General features: G+C 40.5%; 1 protein-coding gene across 3 annotated transcripts in view; it reads left to right on the top strand.

The window, feature by feature from the left end:
- Positions 1 to 21,074, top strand: part of VGLL4 (vestigial like family member 4) — a 91,784-nt gene extending 70,710 nt beyond the window's left edge. For all 3 annotated transcript variants that reach the window (XM_035558358.1, XM_035558357.2, XM_035558359.2), the window contains 3 exons: positions 12,932 to 13,157; positions 16,321 to 16,441; positions 18,254 to 21,074. In XM_035558358.1, coding sequence (XP_035414251.1) covers positions 12,932 to 13,157; positions 16,321 to 16,441; positions 18,254 to 18,522 — 616 coding nt within the window. In that variant the 3' untranslated portion in view covers positions 18,523 to 21,074. The remainder of the gene's footprint in view (positions 1 to 12,931; positions 13,158 to 16,320; positions 16,442 to 18,253) is intronic.
- The last annotated feature ends 1,676 nt before the right edge of the window (positions 21,075 to 22,750 follow it).

Here is a 22,750-nt window from a genome sequence, read left to right as displayed (position 1 = left end):
AGCAAATTGTGGTTTCAAATCACTGTATTTACAGTTAAATGAGTTTGTCACAGACATCTTCAAAAGCATTCGAATTTTGTGTCACTGGTGAAATTGTATGTAAAACTGACCATTTGAATGTGTTTTGGAAGAATACTAGTATTTTTGCTCTTTGCTTGTAGAGTACGTCAGGCTGAAAGTTAGCATTTTTGGTTTGGGGCTGTGTACAGTACATGCAGTACTATGAATGAAATGTTTCTGTTGATCTGTTGGTCTCAATTGCTGTTTGGCATGGTGGCATAGGATCACAATATTAATTTCTACATGAAAATTACCATTACAAAATTTTGCAGCCGTTAAGTTAGAAGGCAAAGGCAGCGCCAGGGGAGGCTCAGACTGGGCCTGAGGAAAGGTTTCTTCACCATGGGGTGGCTGGCTCAGGCTGCTGGGGAGGTGGCTGACGGATGCCCCGGGCCTGGCGGTGCTCAAGAGGCATTTGGTGATGCCCTCAGTGATAGGCCTCAACTTTTGGTTAGCTCTGCAGTGGCCAGGCGGTTGGACTCGATCTTTGAAAGTCTCTTCCAACTGAACTGCTCTGTTCTATTCTAAAAGAAAGGTCTACACATGAATAATTTAATGTGTATCGCTTAAGATAATGTTTAGTTTTAGACCTAGCCAAGCAGACCCAGACACTTCTGTTTCAAATTATAGGTTGTGTCTTCACTTTTGTTACAATGAAGAACCATGGCAAATCTGATTCATAAAGCCAGGCTAGATTCCTGGAGTTTGGAAGCTGCCATTGTGTATCACAAGTTTCTTACCATGAATATCCAATGGAGTTTGCTTACTTTAATATAACACTATAGCAGAAATTACCTTGGCGCCATTTTTTTTAAATCTGTCTTATGCTGTCCTAGAAGTTACCTGGATTTGCAAATCACAGAAAAATTCAGGTTAGGCCTCAGGAAATCATTTCATCCAGCCTCCTGCTCAAAGCAGGCTCAGCTGTGTTCTCTGCAAGCATGTACTAGCTCAAGACAAGGAATTTTGTGTAAGATCTGAAGTACTTAATAAACAATATTCCTTTTTATAGGAGGACCCCATTACTTTCCTCCATACTGTTTTCTGAGCTGGGCTGAGAATGCAGGGTTGAAATGCTCTGCAGAAAATCAGGTCCCTGTGGTGGCAGAGGCTGGCTTCAGCTCCAAGCAGGGCTTGAAAAGATTTAGAACTGGGTTGCAGAGGTAGTGTGGCAGTTTTCAGAAATGGTCTTAGCTGCTAACTACCCCTTTTTTGTTTCCAATATTCATGGGATATTAAGAAGTATGTTTACAATGTCATTTTATTGTGACAAATTGGAATTAGGAAAACAAAACAACTCAGAACACCCAATGTCTCTCATTTGCTTGCAGGCATCTTCACTCACTACTTCTGACATGAATATATATGCCTTTAAAGTATTTTAGGGATTAACCTGGTGTTTTCAAAGAGATTCTGCTAAACCTGAAATTCGCTGTACTTCTAGTGAAACTGGTACAATGTGGCTGTCGTTGATTACAGTGGTCAAAGGATTACATAGCAGGTTTCAAATTGCTTTTCCAAGTTTTTTCTTTTGTCTTTTTTTGTCCTTTCTCCAATGCATTCCTTGAATGATGGACCAAACCAAAACCAACTGGATATATTTTCCTAATTATTAATGGAGATCACTCACTACACAAAATTCTTCTTTCCAACAAATGTAGATTAAATTGAACCTTCATAGACTGACTTGAAAGAGCTAATGTGTCTGAGTTAATATTTAACACTGAGTTTTACAGAAGTTCTTTACCAAGGGGGCATTTCAGAAAATACTCAAGTCCCTTTCAGTTCAGAAGCCTGTAGCTAAACACGTGTGAAAGGCTGGGTATGGACGGTTTCAGGGTTAAAAATTAAAAATTTTGACATATCAGATCTTTCTGTGCACAACCGATAGGCTCTCAGTCAAAATTTGGAACTATTTTTTAAGTATTTGGAGAGAAACAAACAAACAAACAAAACAGGCAGGATTAGTTCAGGTCTCTCCACTTTTCACGTGTCTCCAGTTGCAAATGGAAAGGTTTTGTTAGCTAGTTCCAGAACCCTACTTCTATATAATGTTTTCCACTTTAATCTTCCTTCTTTTTGTAAAGTAGCATGACGCTTCCATAGGCATTTGTACGTTGAGTCTCCAGGCTGCCCTGGGAGGTGAAGAGCTGTGTCATCATTTCAGAGGCACCAGCGCAGCGCAGGGCCTAACCCGCTCACCGGAGCAACAAGGCAGCCTGTGTGTGCAGGAACAGAACACGCATCCCTCGAGCCCTGCTGTTGGTTTTTTATCCCAAGGGGCCATTCTTTGTTTTCATTAATGGGGAATTTTACATCGCAGAAGTTATGTATCTACACTGGGGTGAAATTCAACACCGGGCCAAAAGCCGGATATCTAGCGAGAGGCAAGAAAAGAACCAGTAACATTTACAAACATATTCTAGATGTATATCATAACCATATGGAAACAAAGGTTTAATCTCACATTTTTATTTAACCATTTTCCCAGATGTTTCCTGCAGTTTGACAGATGTACCATTTACTAGAAAGTTGCGCTCTTGAGAATTAGAGTGTTATGGACACGGTTGCTATAGACAATGACTCGGTAAGAGTAAGAATCGGAATAAAACGCTACATTAATTTCTACTCGAAGAAGGACATTTTTTTCCCCCAGACTGAACGCGCTGGCCTGCCCAGCCTCCTTTCGTTTTCTCTCCTGCTGCGGCGCGGTGCAGAGACCCGCCGGCCGCCCTCCGCCGGGCCGGGCCGGGCCGGGCCGTGCCGGGACTCTTATCGTGACGAGGGGTAGGCACCGCGCCGCCGCCGCTCGCCAAGTCCGGGAGGCCCCGGGCGGGCTGGGGGGGGGCGCGGCGCTGCCGGCCGCGGGCGGTGCCGGGCACGGGGCGGGCCCTGCGCCCCGCCGGGCCGGTTGTCGGCGAGGGCTTATCCCGACAGAGGAGTGCCGGGGAAGCGAAGGGCCTCGCCGCGATTGAAGTGTGGAGGCTTTGACCTCAGCCATTTGGCCGCTTCCCCCGGTGGAAAATTCTGCTGGAAGCCGCCATGCTTTGTAGTTGCCATGCTGTTGAATAAACGAGATACCCGTGTCCATGCTGCCTGCTTGAAACCCGGCAGGCCTGTACATTTCTCGTATAGCTCCTCCAGCACTGCAAACTAACGCTGCAGCACAGCAGTGCTCCATAGGTGCTTGTCCACAAGGTACATGTGGTGCCCAAGTAGGTAAATGTGCCCATAAAGGTACACGTGGTGCCCAACTAGGTAAATGCTGTGCCCAAAACATGAGCCCGAAGCTCCCTGTTTGCTGGCTGCCCACAGGCTTATGCCTGGAGCTGGGCTTCACGCGTCCCGTCACACCGCCAGAGGGAATAGAATAGGAGAGGGGGGGAGGTGGGATGATTTCTACAAGCCATGAGAAAAACTTTCCAAAACATCTGGGAGAAGTCTTAGAACACACTAATTACTGCTTCATGTAGCCTTTAATGTGGCACAGATGTACAGTTGCTGCAAGTAACGGGGCAGTCGCACATTGCAGTCAAGTTAAGGTCGATTCCCCTGCTCCTATCAAAGTCCCACCGTTTGTGGCCTGTGTGGGCACGCGTTGCTTCATCCTGTCTGAGAGAAGGAGCGATGCTTCCTGACCCTTGCTGTCACAGGTTTCACATCAGTAACGTTTAGTATTCACAAATCAGTCTTTTAGGAAGGGTGGAAACAGAAATCCCAGATGCTTTTCCTTGTGATCTGTTTTTCTGACTGAAGTTTCCCCTAAGCCAGAAGCAAGGTGAAGCTGTTGACTGCAGAATTTGACAACCTTTGGCTTGGGCACTTCGAACACAGGAGTAACTGATGTGAGGTGCTGCTGCTGTGGCTGCTTTGGTTATCAGCTTCTCACAGGAATTATTTTACTATATTGTTAGGAGTAGTTGTGCAAAATGTAATGAAGCTGTTAGTGCATTTATAGTGCTTCTAGAGGTTTCAGTAGTTCAGATTTTATTAGCAATTACAAACAGTTTCAATAAAGTTTTAATGAAATGTTTATTCCTTTTATAAAACAGCCCATGAAAAATCTTTTTTTTTTTTTTAAAAAAAGGTTATTTAAACACCATTTTTTGTCCAAAGGTCTAAAGCCTGGTTTTTGGATATTTTTGAAATCTCTGTCTGAAATTGAATGAATGTGCATTCTCAGCTTTCCCTGCTTCACAGCTGCTAACGTTACATTGTGTATCTGATGGATAGAGACCATAATTTCTAGGCATTAATGATCCAGGCCCTTTTCCCTTTTTCTCTTAAGAATTGTTCAAGCTGGAAAAACGAATCTCTATAATCCTATCTCCTGACAATTTGACACAGTTAATTCCATCACTCTGACCTTATTTCCAGAATGGCTTGTGTTGTTAAAGCTCTTCCTAAGTAAACTTTCCGTTCTCATGTTGACATCTTTTACTTTGCACTTCATGTATTTGAAGAAAATGTTTAATCTGTTCCTCAGCCCTATGAGTCTATCTGCTGAAGTCTTCTGTGTGACTGAACTAACTAAAATCCATACGCTTTTGCAAATTTGGGGTTCTTGGATTGACTTAAGCTGGTTTCAACTTTTACAAAAATCATTGCATGACAGGCGTTAAGTAATGAATGCAAGTATTTTTGTTTTTTCAAATCAAAAAGTAGAAAATATTGTAAGAAAATTTAACTGCCATTTTTTATTTCCTCTAACAGTTCTGCACAGTTTCACCATTGAGTTTCAACACCACCAAGTTTTTCCCAGAGCCTGCAGAACAGACTGATGTACCCTGGCAATATTGAGCACACATGTATGTGGCTAATCTTGTTGCACTAGGGCATGACCCACTGCCGTGTGTATTTTATATGCAAGCTTTCTCCTGACATTGGCCCATAGTTTTCTCTGTGTGATCATAAATAGTTTTTACAGTATTTTCCAGTGACTCGGTATAAAAGGTTTGTTGCATGTGCCAAGTTTGACTTCAAAGGATGTTAACATGGCTGAAGTATAAAAGCTGCACGTGACCCAGCACATGAATGAGCAGAATGTAAGAGGAATTGCCTGCCAGAAGTTCTTGGGTGGGCATTGCAGTTAGCTATAAAATGATTAATTTGTACCCGTCTCTGAATCTTTCCAGTAACCCCTCTGACCTTCTTTTCTCCTGGAAGCCTCTTCACTCTTTCCTTAAACTGTTGGATTTTCCTTCCCGTTTGTTAGAAATTTTAGGGAAAGTTTGAAGTGTCTCTGTAACCTCATCTTTTATCGCTTGCTTTTCTGGATGTTTTTCTCCTCCGAGCAATTCAAAGTGCCTTATGGATGTGAAACAGTTCAGACTTATGCACAGATAGTTTTAATTTCCATACCGGTGGTGACTTCCCTTTCTAGATCAGGTCCTTTTCATCCCAATATATGCGGTAGCCTGACTTGCACTCCAGATGGCAACACTGGGTGGCTTCCCTCTCTTTCATCAGCTTAATTTTGACTTTCTCAGAATTAGATTATTGTGCCTTCAAGCACCCAGGTACTATGGTGACTTTCGTATAATTTGCTTTTGAGAAAGAAATGAAACGTTAGTTCTGGGTCCTGACTGGCAAGCCTAGGGTTGAGTGTCAGGTCTGCATTGATCTGTATGAGGTTTGTAGTTTTACTGCAGATATCTTCCAAAAAAAAAAAAAGTACTCTGTAATTTCAGTACCCGTGTCTTGTAAGGACAGACTGCAGCTTCTGCAGAGCCTTTTTTCAGCTCTGTAGCATCCACATCTTTTGTCTTCTGGTCTTCGCAGTTGGCAGAAATGGTTCTTCCCTTATGCATTTTTTAGGATATTGTGTGTTTTTTCAAACGAAACTGGAGCTAATTTGTTGTTGCTCTTTGAGTAGAGTTATGGGGAGGTGACTGCATCAGGTAAATCTTAAAGGTTCAGTTATTTCTCCTGTCGCCCCTCCAAGAAATGTGCTGTTCTGTGACACCGTGGTAAAATAATTAGAGCAGGGAAGCCAGGGATATCATGTCACAGGTTAAAGAACCAGAAAGATTTTTCTCTTCGGCTAATGAGACTGGCTGAGTATTTTTTTTTTTTTTTTTATCCCCAAATCCCTAAAAACCCAGAGCAGATGAGAGCTGTAGTCAGAGGTTGGTTTCCACCTAGATCCCAAAGTTTAACAACATGTTGAAGAGATGAAATGGGCTCATGTTTACATTCCTGAAATCGTAGCCACAATGGTGCATTTTAAGAAACTTTTTTATAATTGCTGCAATGTCCTGTTATACTTGGACACTTGTTATTGCGGTAATACTGAAATGCTGGAACTTTCTGTCATTCTACTTTTTCAAATGTTAGGGATTTGTCTTTTTTTAATTTAATTTTTTAACAGGCTAATTCATATATACTGTTACCTCAGCAGAACGAAATAGATCACTTACCATTTCAGATTTTTTGCAGATACTTACTATATATTAAAACTCGCTATTGACAGCTCAGGTATAACCTCATATAAGACCTCTTCAAAAAATTATGGTACTTCAAAATAAGCCATCAGGCAGGCATCAGGCGCTAACTTGAGGAGGTTTGGAGGTGAGTGAGCAGCCAGTGGAAGAGCGGAGCAGAGATAGCAGTGGGTGAGCAGAGACTTGGGTGATTTCCTTTTTTTGATGTAAGTAGGATCTGGGATTGCGTTAATTGATTTTACTCTACATTAGATTTAGATTTCAGTTTTGTGGGTTTGGCTTTTGACTAAGGTCTTACATCATGCGGTTCTCTTGCATTCTTTCATACTTGTGAGTATTATACCTTCAGGAAGCTCTTCTGTATCGCTTGCTGCAGGCAGGCAGTGATGGGATGCTCCTTTATGTGTTTTACAGCTTGTTCTTTCCTTCTTTCTTTTACTGTGATTTATTGTCTCCTGGCTGATTACATTTGGAAGTAACTATCCAGTCCAAGGTTTAAACTCTGAAAAATCTTGTTTTAGCGAGGATAAATTTAGAAAGTCTGACCTATATTTGTATGTAAGGCTATCCTATTTCTTGTTAATATGTTTCAATTGTTTTATTTAAGTTGACTTCTCATCTCAAAGGGTTTTCCACTGGCTGTAGCACTAAGCTGCAAAAAAAAATAATCATGATTTGAATTTTTATGGGAAGGAACTGCAGCATTCTGATTACAGAGGGTGGAGAGAGCAGGGGAGAAATCAGTAGTGCATGCATACTTCTGAGCTTGAAGAACTTGTGTAAGTATGATGCTTAACTCTCCAAACAGCCTGATGGTCAAGTTGAAAAATTCAAAAGAACAAAAGCTCTTTTCAGGGAAGAGTGAAGTTTATTTATAGGTGGCTGGAGAAGCTTTGAGGCAGTGCTTAACTTCCTGGGTGCCTTTGCTGAGTTGTTTCTAGCCTGAGATGGTCAGTGAAAACTTTGCCACCTGCTTCTCCACTAGAATGGGGGAAGAACTGGCAGATTTGCCAGATGTAGACCTTGGTTAAAGATCCACTGGGCAGCCAGCTGGATCGGGAGCTGCTGTGCTGCAGGGCTCTGGCAGTCCTAACACATTCTCCAAAGCCACAGCGTAGAGCTGCTGTAGCAGTGCTGTGAGAAGGGCATTAGCAGAGCTCAGTCACCCGTTTTACCTGCCTTGGACAGAACTAGAGTTTTAGGTAGGGCAGAAGATTCCCTGCAGGGGGGATGCACCAAAAAGTAATGCTGAAATGGCAGCAGTGGCAAAAAAAAGGGGGAGGCGTTCTTTATCTTTGTTAGGAAACCATATCGAATGTCCAGAGAACATGTCCATGTTCTGCGGAGGAGATGATTCTTGCAAAAACAATTATCTGTTGCATATTGCCTACATGGAAGCTTTTTGGGATGGAGTGCTAAGCCATAAAAAGGAAGGGCTACTCAACGTAAGAGAGAGGCACAGAGCTTAGAGAAGGGGATGAAAAAGGGTCGTGTACTTAGGTGGCCGCCAGTCAAGGGAGACCGGGTTTGAAGAGCTGTTTGGGCTGGTTTTTCATGTTGTGAATGCTTCAGGTAATTGGCTGACACATGGCAAGTAAACTGCTAATATTTTCAGGTTTGTGTTGTGTTGTTTGTTTTTCAAGGAAATTTAGATTGCTTAAAAAATATATGAGTAACGACGACTTAGGATTTTCCCGCTCTGGATATATATCATTGTATTTTGCAATATCTTCTGTTCTTGTTTCGCTACCTCACAATAACAGAAGCAACGCATATAAATGGCTGGTTCTGGAGGAAGTGATCCCCACCACGTGGAGGAGGCACTTTGTATCAGTGGCCTATAAATCCTTAAGTGGTCTGTAACAAAAGCAGCTGTCCTCTTTCAAGCCTAAGTGTTAGTGAATAAGTACTGTAGATGATGTCAGAAAATGAACGTTATAAAGGATGCCAAAAATAATAATATTTGAATTAAGTTACACAAATGAAATAGTTTTCATTTAGCAATAGTATGCATTGTGTTTGTGTGAAGAAAAACATCTTACATGCTAATTAAGAAGCAATGTAAGTGGATACTTGTTCTTTCTGCAAGAGAAACACTCCTACAATACAACCATTTCAAGTTAGAGCTCTCTTTCTGCCAAAGGGAGTGTGAAACGTCTGTGATTTCTTCACTTGGAGGTACAGTAATACTTTTGGCATCTGTTCCTTAGCAATCTAAAGGCTGGAAGTGAGTGTAAGCAAAACTGTCCCCTTCGGTGGGCCTCTCTTTTTCCTTTTCCTTAAGCAGTTGGCAGAGTTAGCCTGTTCCTCCAGGACGAGTGTGAATTACTGCTGCCTGGTGCCAGTGGACAGAACAGCTGCGTTTAAAGGTTGTACAAAAAATATCTAAGAACAATGCATTTTAGCTACTTCTGAACTGCTTCCTGCAGAGGACTGAAACATTGCTTTCAATTACCAAACGTTGAGAAGCGAACTGAAGCAGGCTTTCAGCTAACAGTCAGGATGTGTGTGGTTTTGGTATGACATGCATCTGAGCACATGATGCTTGGTAAGTGCTGGAGCCTCGGTTATGATTCATTGGGGAGAAACATGGAAAACAATGTCTGTTTTTCAAGTGCTGGAGAAATTGAATTTAAGGTTGGAGTCATGTATAATTTTGCTAAAATAAACCTGCAAGTAGTTTGGATAACTCCGTTAGAAGGGAGGTAAGGGTGACGTGTAAGGCTGCGGCAGTGCCGTCCCACTGCCTGATGCTGGCTTAGCTTCCCCCTGACACCGAGAGCCATGTTCCAGCCCATGGAGATGCACTGGCGGATGCACCTCTGAAGATGGGGTCCGAGTTAGGTAACTGATGAGTTTTAAGACAAAGTGGAGTCAGGGGATGGTAAAGCTCTTTGGAATTTTCAAATTATTTTCCAAACATGGCCAGAAATCCTCCTTTGTAACTTTCTGACCCTGCATTTGAAACTAAGAGATGCATCTCTGTACTCGTTCAGCACGTGGGGAATTTTGAAGCTAATTCACTGTGGTGAAACACAATTACCATGAAACACATGCAGTTCTGATTGCCCCGTTAGTCAAAGCATCTAACATCAGAACAAGAACAGAGCGGTTTTCCAAAACAGAAGTTTCATCGCTGTAGTCAGAAGAAAAATATACAAAATATCGTAATGAAATATTTACATCGAATGCTGTTTTCACATAAGTTAATAGAGTAATAGTTTTCATACTGTTCCTGTGGTCTGGCTTTTTAGCAAGAACAGAACTATTTCTAATTTACGAGTTGTGTGCCTCTTTTATAGATAGCCAAATTTGCATTTCCTACATTTTTCAGATTACTTTTCTCAATAACAAAAAGAGAGAAAATTTTCAGTTGAATAAAGGCATTTTTAATAGAAAATTATTTTTAAAGCTATATTTAAAACTTATTTAGTAATGTGAAATTGATGAATTTTACATACAGTAGTTTTACAAGTGGAGTCAGATGTCTGTGGGATTTACTATTTATAGTAAAACAGGAGTGACTGCAGACTGCTGGTGTGCTTTCACAGGGGCAGAGCTATCACGTTCCTATGCTACGTAGTGCCATCAAATTCTGAGCTGGCCTCAGAAAAAATAATACCTGATGTGGATGTAGGAACTTCAGGTATTTCTCATTTTTGCCAAGACTATTTATCTTAAGGTAGATGTTGAGCAGATTTTTGAGTATAAATTGTTCTCAGTCTGGAAGAGTTGTTGCTGTGATGTAGGAGGAGGGAGTTACTTGCCTGCAGAAAGGATCGGGGTGGGGCCTGCTGAGGTTACGGAGATAACTCCTTACTTTTAGATACATTGCGGGAAGGTCTGCGCTACTCCCTGCCTTCACGCTGATCCCATTGCCCAGTTTCTTGATCCCAGTTTCTTGGTCCCTTCTTCTTCAAAAACGTTTGCAGGAAACTTCATTCTTTTTGGCAGCAAAACTAGCAGTCACCAGTATTTAGGGCCGTGACTACTTGTTTGAAGGAGGGGTGAAATACTGTGTAAAACGGTGAATTTATTTTGCTTGGGAATCCGGTAGGTCTGTTCATCTCTGGCCACTGGACAGCCTTCCCCCTGCTGTAAATGCAGCTCTAAGAAGGTGAAATCACAGTTCTAAGGAAAAAACAACACAAACTGGTGTAGCTACATTTTTGGTTTCATTTTACAAGTATTTTTGATGGAGAAAACAAAGTTCTTCCTTTGAGAACTAGCTCATGCTTATTAAGACAAAGTATAATCGTTCTGACATTCTGAGCAGGGATTTTTTTTTTTTTTTTAATTTGAGGCAGTGGAAAGTAGGAATCTACTGTAGCTGTATTTGGTTTTGTAGCCTCCAAATTGTTATTTAAATTGCAGTAGACCAGTAATATTTAGTTGAAAAGCAAGATTTTGGCTTGCAGACACCAAAGATAGCGCATTGCAGTGAGAAGAATGAACCATCCCTACATAGCATCACCGCCCTTCTCACTTGAACAGCGATTTTGGTGCTGCCTTTCCACGTGTTACGTACCAGGCTCTCTGATGGCTGTTGCCCAGGTACGAAAGCAGTCTGTAAAGGCATACTGTTTGTGAGCTTGCTTCTCAGGGGGTAGTGAAGGATTACAGTTTGTTGAGCGTTCATTGGGAGTCTTCTGCACTGTAACTTAAGGTGAAGCTACCGTACTTTAAATATAGAGTCTGTTTTGCTGCCACTAAGTCACACACTTGCATCAGTCATTGGCTCAGAGCAACGCAATCCTGAGCTTTCTCTCTTCTGAATGCTGATACTGTAAAGTAGTCTTGTGTACTGAAATGGTACCAAAGCTGGCAAAAGACCTAAATGTGACACTGAGAATGTATTTCCTTGTGGTTTGTGTGCTGCTTTGTTGCATCTAAATCTGGCGTATAAAGAGGGATTCAAGAAACACGTGATTTTCAGAGAACATATTGGGCACCAGCTGTGAAACCTTAAAGGTGAGGTTTTATGGTTGGTTCTGCTAATCTGCAGCTTCTCAGTTAAGGGACAAGTGATAGCCAGTGGGGCAGGGGGCTGAACGGCTGCAGATTGTATCCTTATTCTGTTGACTGTTCCCCATATAACCCTACAAGATTTTTCTATAGCATTTTTGTAATAACCCTGGGATTCCTTATTTCCCTCTGTTTGCAGGGCTTTCCCCCCCCTTCAGCTGTTAGCATTCCTTTTCTGAGAGACTCTCGGGGGTTGAAATAGGCAGTACCTTCTTGGAGTTGTAACTTGTTCCAATATTGGATACTATTCATACATCCATATTGCCATTATCAGAGAAAACATTTTTCTATTTCTTTTCTGTCTTTGCCTAACATTCACCAGAGCACTTTTTAAGATTGTTCCTGCATATTGATTTGCTATGATGCAGTTAAAAATTCGGGGAAAGGCTTGTAAATGTATTTTACCCACTTCTGCTATAGACAGGACATTCAGGGAACTTCAGCAAGAGCTGCTGAAGACAGAACGTGTTTTCCATGGAACCAGCTTTCTCCTTTAGTTCTTGCTTATGTGAAGGACGGGCCGAGTTTGGTATTTCCCACCGAGGTGCTGGCTATAGCAGCGTGCAGTTGGGGGCTGTGCCAGACTGCCAGGCGTACCCATGCTTACCTTGGCAGTTGCCAGCAGCTGCGAGTGGCTGCCCTCACCAAGGCGGAGGAAGCACCTTTCCTTTGATGCGCTGCTTTCCCTTTCATGAAGGGGTGAACACCTGACACCATACTTTATGGGTGTATGGAAACTGAAATATCTCATGAGTACAAAATCAGTTTTTGTTAATTGCAGTGAGTGATAGCCTAACTGCGCGAGTACCGCCACTGAGATTTACTGTTCAGCAGGAGTTTGAAATGACTCTTTTAAAGGCTAACTGCAATAATTAGATGTGCAGCGTAGTGTGCTTCTTTCATTTGCTGCTCTGAAAATTGTGCTTCCTGCTTTGACCCACTGTATTTGTTGGTATCAACCCATGTCTTTTAAGTAAAATAAACTTTTGGACTTCAGCAATGCTTAGAGAATACTGCAATGTTAGGAGGCAGAGCTGGACTAATGGTATTTTAAATGTGGGGGTGTCTGATCTTAACAGATCAGTTATTATCAGTTGTTATTTTAGCTCACTGCATTTAGATAAATATCTCAAGAAATTATAAAAAAAAAAAAAAAGTCTGAAGAATTCTGAAAAAAAGAAGTTGGTTGCCAGAGCTTGCAGGTGTGAATCATTTGCTTGTCTTTGCTGGGAGGTGGCTGGATAGACCAGGGTTACCGTACTGAGGGATGCTGCACACACCCCCCCCCAAACCAAGCAACATGCCCTGCCTCACCTTTCTTAAAGGGATTGAATGCTGCGTATGTCATTACAGCTTGTAAAAAATCAGTAAGTCCTTTGACTTTTTTCTCTTTCATGTATTAGAAACAAGACTGCCAATGGAGATTACCGGAAGGAGCACAGAGAGAGGAGTCGCAGCCCAATAGAGAGGGCTGCTGCCCCAACAATGAGCCTTCATGCCAATCACGCCATGTACGCCTCAATCCCAAGCTTGACCATGGATCAACCTCTAGCACTGACCAAAAACAGCATGGATGCAACCCGAACAGTCGGCATCACACCTACACTGACTTCTGTGGAACGGCAGCAGGTACTGGCTTCTAGAAGCTCTGGGTGGTTGTAGAAATCCTTGCTGTAGGCACAGGGAGGACTTCCCAGACGTAAGCAGAACATGTTGTGAGCTACAATAGTAGGCGATACAATTCTTCAGGCAAAGTGTATTTTAAAAATGCACAATGAATGCCACAGCGCAGTGTGTTCTATGTGAAGAAGTTCTGGTGTTTAAATGTATGTCAGAGAGTTCTTAGCCGCCCTGCTTCTTCTGATGCTTTGCTAAGCTTTTGAACCCATGTGTTTGAATTGGGAATGCAAAGTCTGAGTTGCTCTGTGGATAAGCAAGGCTCCAGTACCTGTTAGGCAATAACCGATGCAATTCAGAGGTAAAGAGGGTTTTTATTTGTGCTCCCACTGGCAATCCATGAGTGCTGTTCTACCCTTTACCCTGCCAGGACTGCTGTCTACCAGCTTTATCCTGCCAGTACTGCTGAGGAAGAGGTGACGGAAAAGGCATTAGTTAGAATTTTAAACTGAATTGTTCAAGTGAAAGAAGGTGGAGTGACTTTAGTTGTCTCAGCCAGCCAAAAGCATTCACTGTGTTGTTCCAGACCAATGTTGGATCACTATTTCACGATGACTTTTCCTAAAGCAAAGTAATGATTTTTGATAATGTTACACTTCATTTCCATATGCTGGAGTGTTTTTTTGTTTTGTTTTTGGCTGGCAGGCTGGTTGGTTTTTTTTTTTTTTTTTGCTTGCCATCATATACGTTGCATTTGTTTTCCTTGAGAACTGCTGAAGATGAGCCATCTCTCTGAAAGTTATACAAAAACAGTTTTCTTATGTGCCAGACTTGCTTTTATCCGTCTCACAAGTGGGGAGGTGAAGCAAGATAATTGAGTTGTGATGAGAAATTAAATTGGCCCATGTAAACGAGCTCTTCCTTCCTTCCTTCCCTCCTTCCTCACCTACAATGATGCACTGCAAAGGGTAAACGCTTCGAGTGGATGGTCTTTTGGAGGTTGGTATTTTTATAAGCAATTTGTTGAAAGCCTTTTTCCACTGGAGCATATACTTTACATCTACTATGTACGTTTTAACATGGTTGGCTACATACACTAATCTTTTATATTTTGCTGTGCCAAAATGCCTAGCTTTACACTAGTGTCACTGATATCTTGCATCAGTTGGCACCAGGTCACAGAGTTATTGTTCTGTGCAGAACAGCTCTTCTTTGCTCTCAGCATTCAGTGATGACAGAAGAGGAAGGGACAGGCTTCCACTGACGACACTGGTGCCCTTTGATAGTGTTACTGCTGTGCCTCAGCTTGGCAGCTCACACCACTGACACTTCTATTTTAGTGTTTGACTTGGGCTCGTTCCTATTGCCTATTACCAGACTCCTCTCTATATTGTTATCTTTGACATTTTGAGCTAGATTACAATCTATTTTCTTGAGGAAATAGGATGTTGAGGTACCTTGCCAAGATCACAGAGTAGAAATCATAAAAAGAAGGAAAAGTGTATTGAACAATAAGAAAACCTACATTTGTTTGTTTTTTATTTATTTATTTTTACCTTAGCACCTTGAATGTGATTTCATTTTACTGTATGTTTCTGACGGAGAGCAGGAAAAAATACCTTCCTATTTTAGGCAGTGTACAGGTGCTGTAGTCACTGTTATTAAGTTCTCAGCTTCTCATCTCAGTATTTTTATATAAATAGGTACAATCTGCTCAGTGCACCTGTACACCCAGAATCATACCAGGGGATTCTGTAAGATGCCTTATCCCTCCCTCTCAGATTGTTTGCGGTGTTGGTACATGCATTCGTGAAACAAGCTCTCTTGTTACCTGTCTCTCTACTTCCCACGTCTTGCATAGCTAAAAACGCATATATACAGTGCCCAAACAGCTTCTTAGATGCACAAAATCTCGCCCCTTATAAAAATAAAAAAAATAACAACCTGCCATACATGAACTTCTTACAGAAAAATCAAAGAACTCAATATTTTTTCTTTATTTACTTTTTGACTTTTCTGTTAGTGCAGTAAGATGTGAATAGCATTTGTTCTGATTGTGTCTAGACAATAATAATTTAATAGAGTTAAATCTTCACTTGAAAGCTCATCTCTTTTACTTTGTTCTTGCTCTTACCCTGTCTAGACTACAGGACCACTAAACTTCGTCATTTACTTTGTATGCTGTTAGGTAAAATTGTGATTTTTGCAGGTTTGCTGCGGAGATTTATAAAATGGACAAGAAATTAAAACTGTGTTAATTAAATTAATTATGTTAGTCTTTTACACACTGAACAATTAACTTGAATTGAGTACAACAGAAGGGACTCCTTATGTAACAAAATACACCAAAGATGCAAAGCAAAAATAGTTCAATACCTGCATTATTTCCCTTTAGCCATCTGGTAAAACTGGGACATTTCTTTTGCTAAGGCCTTGTTTCAATATGACATTTACATGCTAAAGAGCTGTAAGGAGAGCATTTTGTATTTACGCTTTGTGGAAAGTATACATAGTGGAATTAAAATTATGTGAATACATATTTTGATTAATTTGCATGTATTTCATTGAATGAAAAAGGACGATGATCATTAATTAGTGCTAGAAAGGCAGATTAATTTCAACAGGAAAGTACTTAGAGTCAAAACTTGCTCAGGAGCTTTTAATGTTTTATACTTCTTGGCTTCTTGTTTTGTGGCTGAAGTACAGAATCAGGCTAGGAAATCTAACTTCTGAATGAAAAATGATGCCATTAAAACTTGATTAACACTCAGAAGATGCATACCTGTAAAATTTGTCCTGTAATCACAAGGATGTGGATAAATAATGGAACAAGCATTTAGTGCTGCTTACGTAATGCATACAAAGTTGAAACTGTCCTTACAAAAATCACCTTAATGCTTTTATACCATCTGTTTTTTATATGGCGGCTTGCCACTTAAATAACTAAGAACCATTATGGAAATTTAATGTATTTTTTAAATGAGATAGAAGGAAATAATAGCTGAATATTTGGGATTTTAATGCACTTTATTGAACTGGATATTCTATGAGTTATTTCAGTGCTGGGATTCAGTTCAGTTATGTACATAGCAAATGATTCTGCAGTGTTGTGCTCCTATATGGGTTTGTCTAACTGTCTTACTGAGTGACAGTTTACTTTCTTCTTCCATGTTAGAACCGTCCATCCGTAATTACGTGTGCTTCTGCCAACAACCGGAACTGCAACCTCTCCCACTGCCCCATTGCTCACAGCGGCTGCGGTTCGGCAGTGCCTGCTTACAGAAGACCCTCTAGCAGTAAGTTACCTATCAGCATTCAAACTGCCTGATTGATTACATGTGGAGGAGAGCAAAATTGTTCGCTAACTTTAATTGTGTAGGCACAGGTGTATTACCAAGAATAAAAGGAGGTGAAAGAATAGGCAAGTCTTTTTCTCTACCCAGAGGTGTTACCAGCACAGGTGCCCTCTGCAGTACTTCTAACCGTCAGTGCCATGCCACAGCAGAAGGTAGTGAGTGTTGTTCTTTTTTCTTAATTTGCTAAGTTTTTTTTTTTTTTTTTAAACAACAACAAAAGACAGGCACGCACACAGCCAAATAAGTCATTATGTTTATTTTAGTCTAGCTGACAAACAGCAAGCAGACAGGACCAGCAAACCCAACCGTGCCATAGTTTTCCCAGCCTTTCAGTAGTGAGTGGATATTTATGATTCAGCTGCAGTCAAAAAAATCTGTTCCTGTAGATACAAATACTCTTCCAAAGCACATACCCTCCACCTTTCTCTGCATGGATAACACAACATGTTTTGGAGGGCAGTTGCTATAGCAATGCAGGGATGGCATTTTCTGCCTTCCATGCAATTAGTACTTTTCATGAGATCTTTTCATGCAGTGCATGCTGGCGAACCTTGGAAAATTTTTGTTCAGTTTCTCTCACTGTGTGACTGGGGGAAGAGCACAGCCTTCTTCCTATCATGTTATAGCTGCTGATGCCAAGATTGGGCACACAGCATTTCAGACAGAATATCCTGGGTTGGTTCAACTCCTTGGCAGCTTCATCAGCCAGAATGTGTCAATGTAAGAGCACCAGTGTGACATGCATAGGGACCTAAAAGACCATGATAGGATTTATTTATTTATTTTAAAAGATTGATGTATTGTTGAAAACTGGAATTAGAAGCTGAAGTGAGACCCCGGGGGATACATTACACTCCTGGAGACAGCGGCAGTTAGAGATCTAAGCCATTAGAAGTTTTCTAGAAAACTGCTGTTACTTGTCTAAGGAAAGCTTCTTCCCTGAGACCCCAGCTGAAGTTGTATGGGATTTGGAATAGTTATAAATGTTTTCAGAAAATATTTCTCTCTTGTCACTTGATGAGGCATTTGTGCATGATACTGGTTTATTTTAGGACCCATCAAACCTTTTTTTGTAACATGAAGGACAATGGCATAGATCCCATGCTTTTAAGTGTTTTTGAAAGATAATTTAGGCACAGATTTGGTTCCTAAGTTGTAATTTTGCTACTCTCTAATATTTAGTCTGAGGAACTATTTATTGCTATTATTCAGAACTTGATTTTTAAGGTTCTTTGTTCCTCTTGTATTACACCATTTTAACGCTAGTAGTACCTGATACAGAGGTAATGATTCATGCTGTTTTCTGTCTGGCTCTTGTAACAAGCACATCAAGCAGGATGAAACCCTGACATCAGTTTTGGCACGCAGTAAATTAGGACAGGGTCCTCCTCACAACTGACTGATTTCAGAAGGCTTGGGAGCTGACTTCAAAAACTGTTCCCATCTTTAATTCTGTTTAAGCCTAAATGTAAGTTCTATGTGATTGCTTTGAGAGAGGGTTTGTACAGAGTCAGAACTGCAGCTGTGTAAAAATCCTGTTACTAACTTGAGGGAGAACAGTAATTATATAGAAAATACTTACCTGGTGCAGGTCATTCACACACAAGAAAAAAAGCTCCATTTTTTTGTTTTCATTTTATATCCTTCCATCTTCTTCCCTCCCCCCCCCCCTTCACTACCAGTTCTATAATGATGTAAAGAATTCCTGCCTGCACTGAAATAATGCATTTTCTATCTTCTTTCCCTGCCTAGCTACCACTGCCTGTGACCCAGTGGTGGAAGAGCACTTCCGCCGAAGCCTTGGCAAGAATTACAAGGAGCCTGAGCCAGTGGCAAACTCTGTGTCCATCACAGGATCAGTTGATGACCACTTTGCCAAAGCACTTGGGGATACATGGCTTCAGATTAAAGCTGCGAAGGACGGAGTGTCCAGCAGTCCTGAGTCTGCTTCACGGCGGGGCCAGTCTTCCCCTTCCTCCCATATGGTCAATCATAATCACTCGCCCTCTGTAGTCTCATGAAGAGAGGACCGTTACGTTTGTGAATTTGCATGGTTTGACTGAGCTTTGAACAGTGCTTAAAATAGTGTTGGGGGAGGGGAGATTAGTTTTCAACACGTTTTTTTTTGTGTACTCACTTTTTATTTGTAAAAGGGTGCCCTTTAAAGATGATAGCAGGAACTATTTCATAAAGATTCATATGATGTAGCATCCTTTTTTCCTGCCTCAATTACCAAAGAAACCTCTGATGCAAATCTGCTGCCCCTTAAAAAATGCACGCTAATCCACAAAAGCCATTACACATAGTTGGTTGACCCAAATGCTTTTTGCTTGTACTAGCTTCTTGAGACTAGAATTTGTCTGGTTTGCTTACATTGCTTTTTTTTTTTTTTTTTCCCTCTGTGAAGTAATTTTGTATGTATATACTTGAAAAGAACTGTCATGTATGATTTGCACTATTGGAGGAGGACTGAAGTTGCATAGCAACTTTCTGGTAAGATGCTAATATTTTGAGGGCAAACTGCTGAAAAAAGGGTTTAAGGATGACATTTCTATCAGTTTGATTTTTCTTAAAGCAAAACAGCTTTGGAAGGGGAAGTCTCATACAGGTTATAGGTCTTTCTCTCTTTAGATTTCAGGTGCTTAGTGCTTGCAACTGGACTGCATAATTTACAGAACACGGGCATTTTTTCCTAAACACTGCAGTTTGTTAGAATAGAGCTGAGGTTGGAGGGTTCAATAGTGCTTAACGATGCATGTTTTATGAAAAATAGCTGGTATCTATTAATGTATAGACAGTAAGAATCATAATACTTATTAGCTTTTCTTCAGAATTAGTTTATTTTTGTCAGTAACAATCCTAGATATACTTACTGCTGGTACAGTTGTACTCTATGATATTTGTATTTGATATTCACTTTAGTAGCAGCCAGCAAAAGAGGACAGCCTCAGGACAGGCCTCAAATGACGCAGTTTAGAAATATATGATGCGTGGTACAGGATGCTATAGCTTTGCGCATGACTAAGTAATTGTTTCTGTCTGCAGCACTGTCTGCTTAACAGGAATTTGCTTCCTAAAACTAAGTCTGTGTAATCCACCTTTAACTAGCTGCAGAAACTGCTACCGTTACGTATCTTGGCTGGACAACAGATTGTTACAGTTCGTGAAATATGATCTTTAATTTTTGTAAGCTTATTCATAAACCTATGCCAAGTTGCAGCATACATTCCTCCATTAGAAAACTTTATACAGGTATTACTGCATTTATTATCATTTGCTATATTAATAGCTACTAACTAGAAATTAGGCAATAGAGGCAGGCATAAAAACCACAGCTGTGCTAGTACTAAGAGCTTCTCTTCTTCTTGTTAAGTATAACTACTCTCCCCCATACATTCCATCTTCCCAGTACAGTTGCAACTAGGGCTTTTTTTTTATACTGCGTTACCTGAAATGAGTGGTTCAGTGTGGAAAGTTAGAACTAGTTGAAAGATGAACTACATGTGATGTATTATGGACTGTGTTACAGTATTGGGTCCATTGTGGCTTTTATTTTATGGGTTTTTTAAAGTTAAGCTATTTAATTTGGAAAAGGTGCAGGGTAGAAAGATCAGGAGATTGGCTCTTACTCTTGTTGAGAAGGTGGCTGCTCAATTTTCTTTAAAAAATAAAAAAAAAGGCAAAAAAAAAAAACCCTAAGCCCCCAGTTTTACACATTTCACTACCATCTTACTGGGTAGTCAACGCTTACTTGCTTTGGCATTCAGTACCCTACTCTCTGTAGGAAGATTGTTAAAAAACACTTTTTTATATAGGTAACTTTAAGACCATCGTTACGCTGTGCGTAAAGAATGTACAGAGAAATTTGTAGGTATTTTTTGAGGAACAATTAATTTGTTAATGATATGTAGCTATTTAATTTTTCCCTTTCCTTTATTGTAATCATTCATTTTTTTTTGTTTGGAGAAAAAAGTTGATCTTTTTTTTGTTGTAGATTTGTCTGTAATACAGTAAAAGTGCAGGAACACAGTTATTCTATGAGAACACTGCATTAGCATTAATAGCCACTAGTTTGTTATTGCTACAGGCTACTGAGCATTATAACAGTAAAATACTAATACTGTAGATGGACTCTGTGGAAAATGTGACTCCTATATTTCTTTGTAAACACAAATAAGATAATGTTTTTAAAGCTAATATTTTCAATAATAGCTGTTTTACAAGGTTACATTTACTTATCTGAGATAGGTAAATGGATTTGAGGGCAATAAAGATTTAATGTGATATGTCCAGTAAAACATATATTAAAGACAATAATGCCATGAAAGCCAAAGGGTTGGGGGGAGGTGGAAGGAAACTAAACTGAACTCACCATCACGACGTGGTGAAGTTTCTTCACAGAGCCAGGTTATCTACAGTTCAGTTGGAAAGATTCTCTCTGTGTTTGTAAATCTGTAATATACCATTCTTTTGTGGCCTTGTTTCACCTGGAAAAAAAAAAGGTTTGGCAGGCCATCTTTTTTTTTGTACTTAAAAGTAGCCTTAAAGAACAATAAAGTGCTCTTAAATCACAGGTGTGTACATACTCTTCTGTATTGTTTGGTAAGAAAGGAAACTGATTTCTATACTTCATGGGCTGGAAGCAGAAACAAACTACTGTTCATGTCCTGTTTTTTTTCTTCTGAGGAAACCCATCTCATTTTGGGACTCTGTTACCCTGTTGATGTGACTAGAGATAGCTATATTCTTTTCTTCTTCCCCTCCCCAGCTAAGGCATTTGCCAAGTAATAGGCTTTCAAACTACAAAGAGAACCTGTTGCTGCCACTGCCGCGATGGACAGAAATACCACCAGCTTTAGGAGCACATCCCAGGCCACTGGCAGACCTCCCACCGCTCAGGTCTTTGAGTGTTTGCCCAGTATTGCTTTCCATGCAGGGCTGAGGCAGCTGTTCATCCTAATGTAGCTCACCAGTAGCAGCTCCTGAACACTTTCTGTTTTGGAAAATAGCAGCTAGTCAAGCATTTCTGTACTGTTTGTGAGAAGACCAATGTGTTCATTTCCTTTCATTTTGTTTTGTCTCTCAAAGTCTTCAAGTTTTATCTAGAGAACAGAAGTTATTCCCTCAAGACAACAGCTGTATTATAAATGCGGATAGGCATGGTCTCGTGTTTTGGATAAGCAGCATTTCAACAGAAGATCATTCATCTGACAAGAGACCATTAATCCTTAAAAACAATTACTTGTTCTTCTTACCTGATCTAGGGAAAGTTCAGGTGAATCAGGCTGAACCAGGCAAGAATTCAGAAGAATTTCAACTCTGAATGTAGCGGATGTGTCACCAAATTTCCAAAGGGAGCCCCCTAAAAATAACAAGAGACAAAGTTACTGTTGTATTGTAGTCGAAATGACTAAATGGCTTGAAAAACAAAGCAGGCATTACATGCATATACATTGTTGAAGTAAATGGCTATTTTGGGGTGTGGGAGATTCCATGAGAATACATCAAGAATGATTAGTTTAACACATCTGAAAAACCATCCCTCACTAACTATCTGTGGAAAGAAGCCTAAATAGATGCTTTAAGAGTTTTTGGGAGAGAGGCCAACTACAACAAGCCTCACATGCCTCTCAGTCTGCTTTCTGAAGGGAGCTGGTTTCCTTTTAGGAAAAAGACATCCCTACATCAACATTTTGGGGACTACATGAAACAGGACAAGCAGCATTGCTATCTTTCAGGTCAGTAGCTTATAGTGTGTTCTACTTTCTACATGGCAAAAGGAAAAATACAGTAATTTAGTTTCTTAACACATAATTTTTCTCATTAGCAGCACGTATTAATTTTATACAAAAGCATAGCACCACAGCCCAGAAAACATGTTTGTACACATATACTTCATAGACTTCATACTATTTGTAATGGCTTATCTTTCCCTGTGAGCAAAATTAAAGGCAACATCCAGCTGTGCTGTTAAACACCCCCCCCCATTCTTTTTGCTACTTTAATTCAAAACAAATTTAATTTCAGAAGACAGATCTGAAATCACAAATATACCACAGACTGAGTTGAGCTCTTTCTGCATAGCTCAGTGAGTGACCTCTCCTGAATGCAGGGTCTATGTATTTCAAGCTGCTTTAGGTCTGAAAATGAACTTTATATGCAAACACATGTAGAAACTAAATTGGCACAATAACTGTACAAGAGGCGTCTATAACTGGGTATACGGACACATGCACTGTGCTTAGTTGC

Source organism: Cygnus atratus, chromosome 10 (assembly GCF_013377495.2).
Source record: "Cygnus atratus isolate AKBS03 ecotype Queensland, Australia chromosome 10, CAtr_DNAZoo_HiC_assembly, whole genome shotgun sequence".
NCBI classification, from domain to species: Eukaryota; Metazoa; Chordata; class Aves; order Anseriformes; family Anatidae; genus Cygnus; species Cygnus atratus.
Note: the sequence above shows the minus strand (reverse complement) of the source record. Positions and strands in the feature narration are given on the sequence as shown.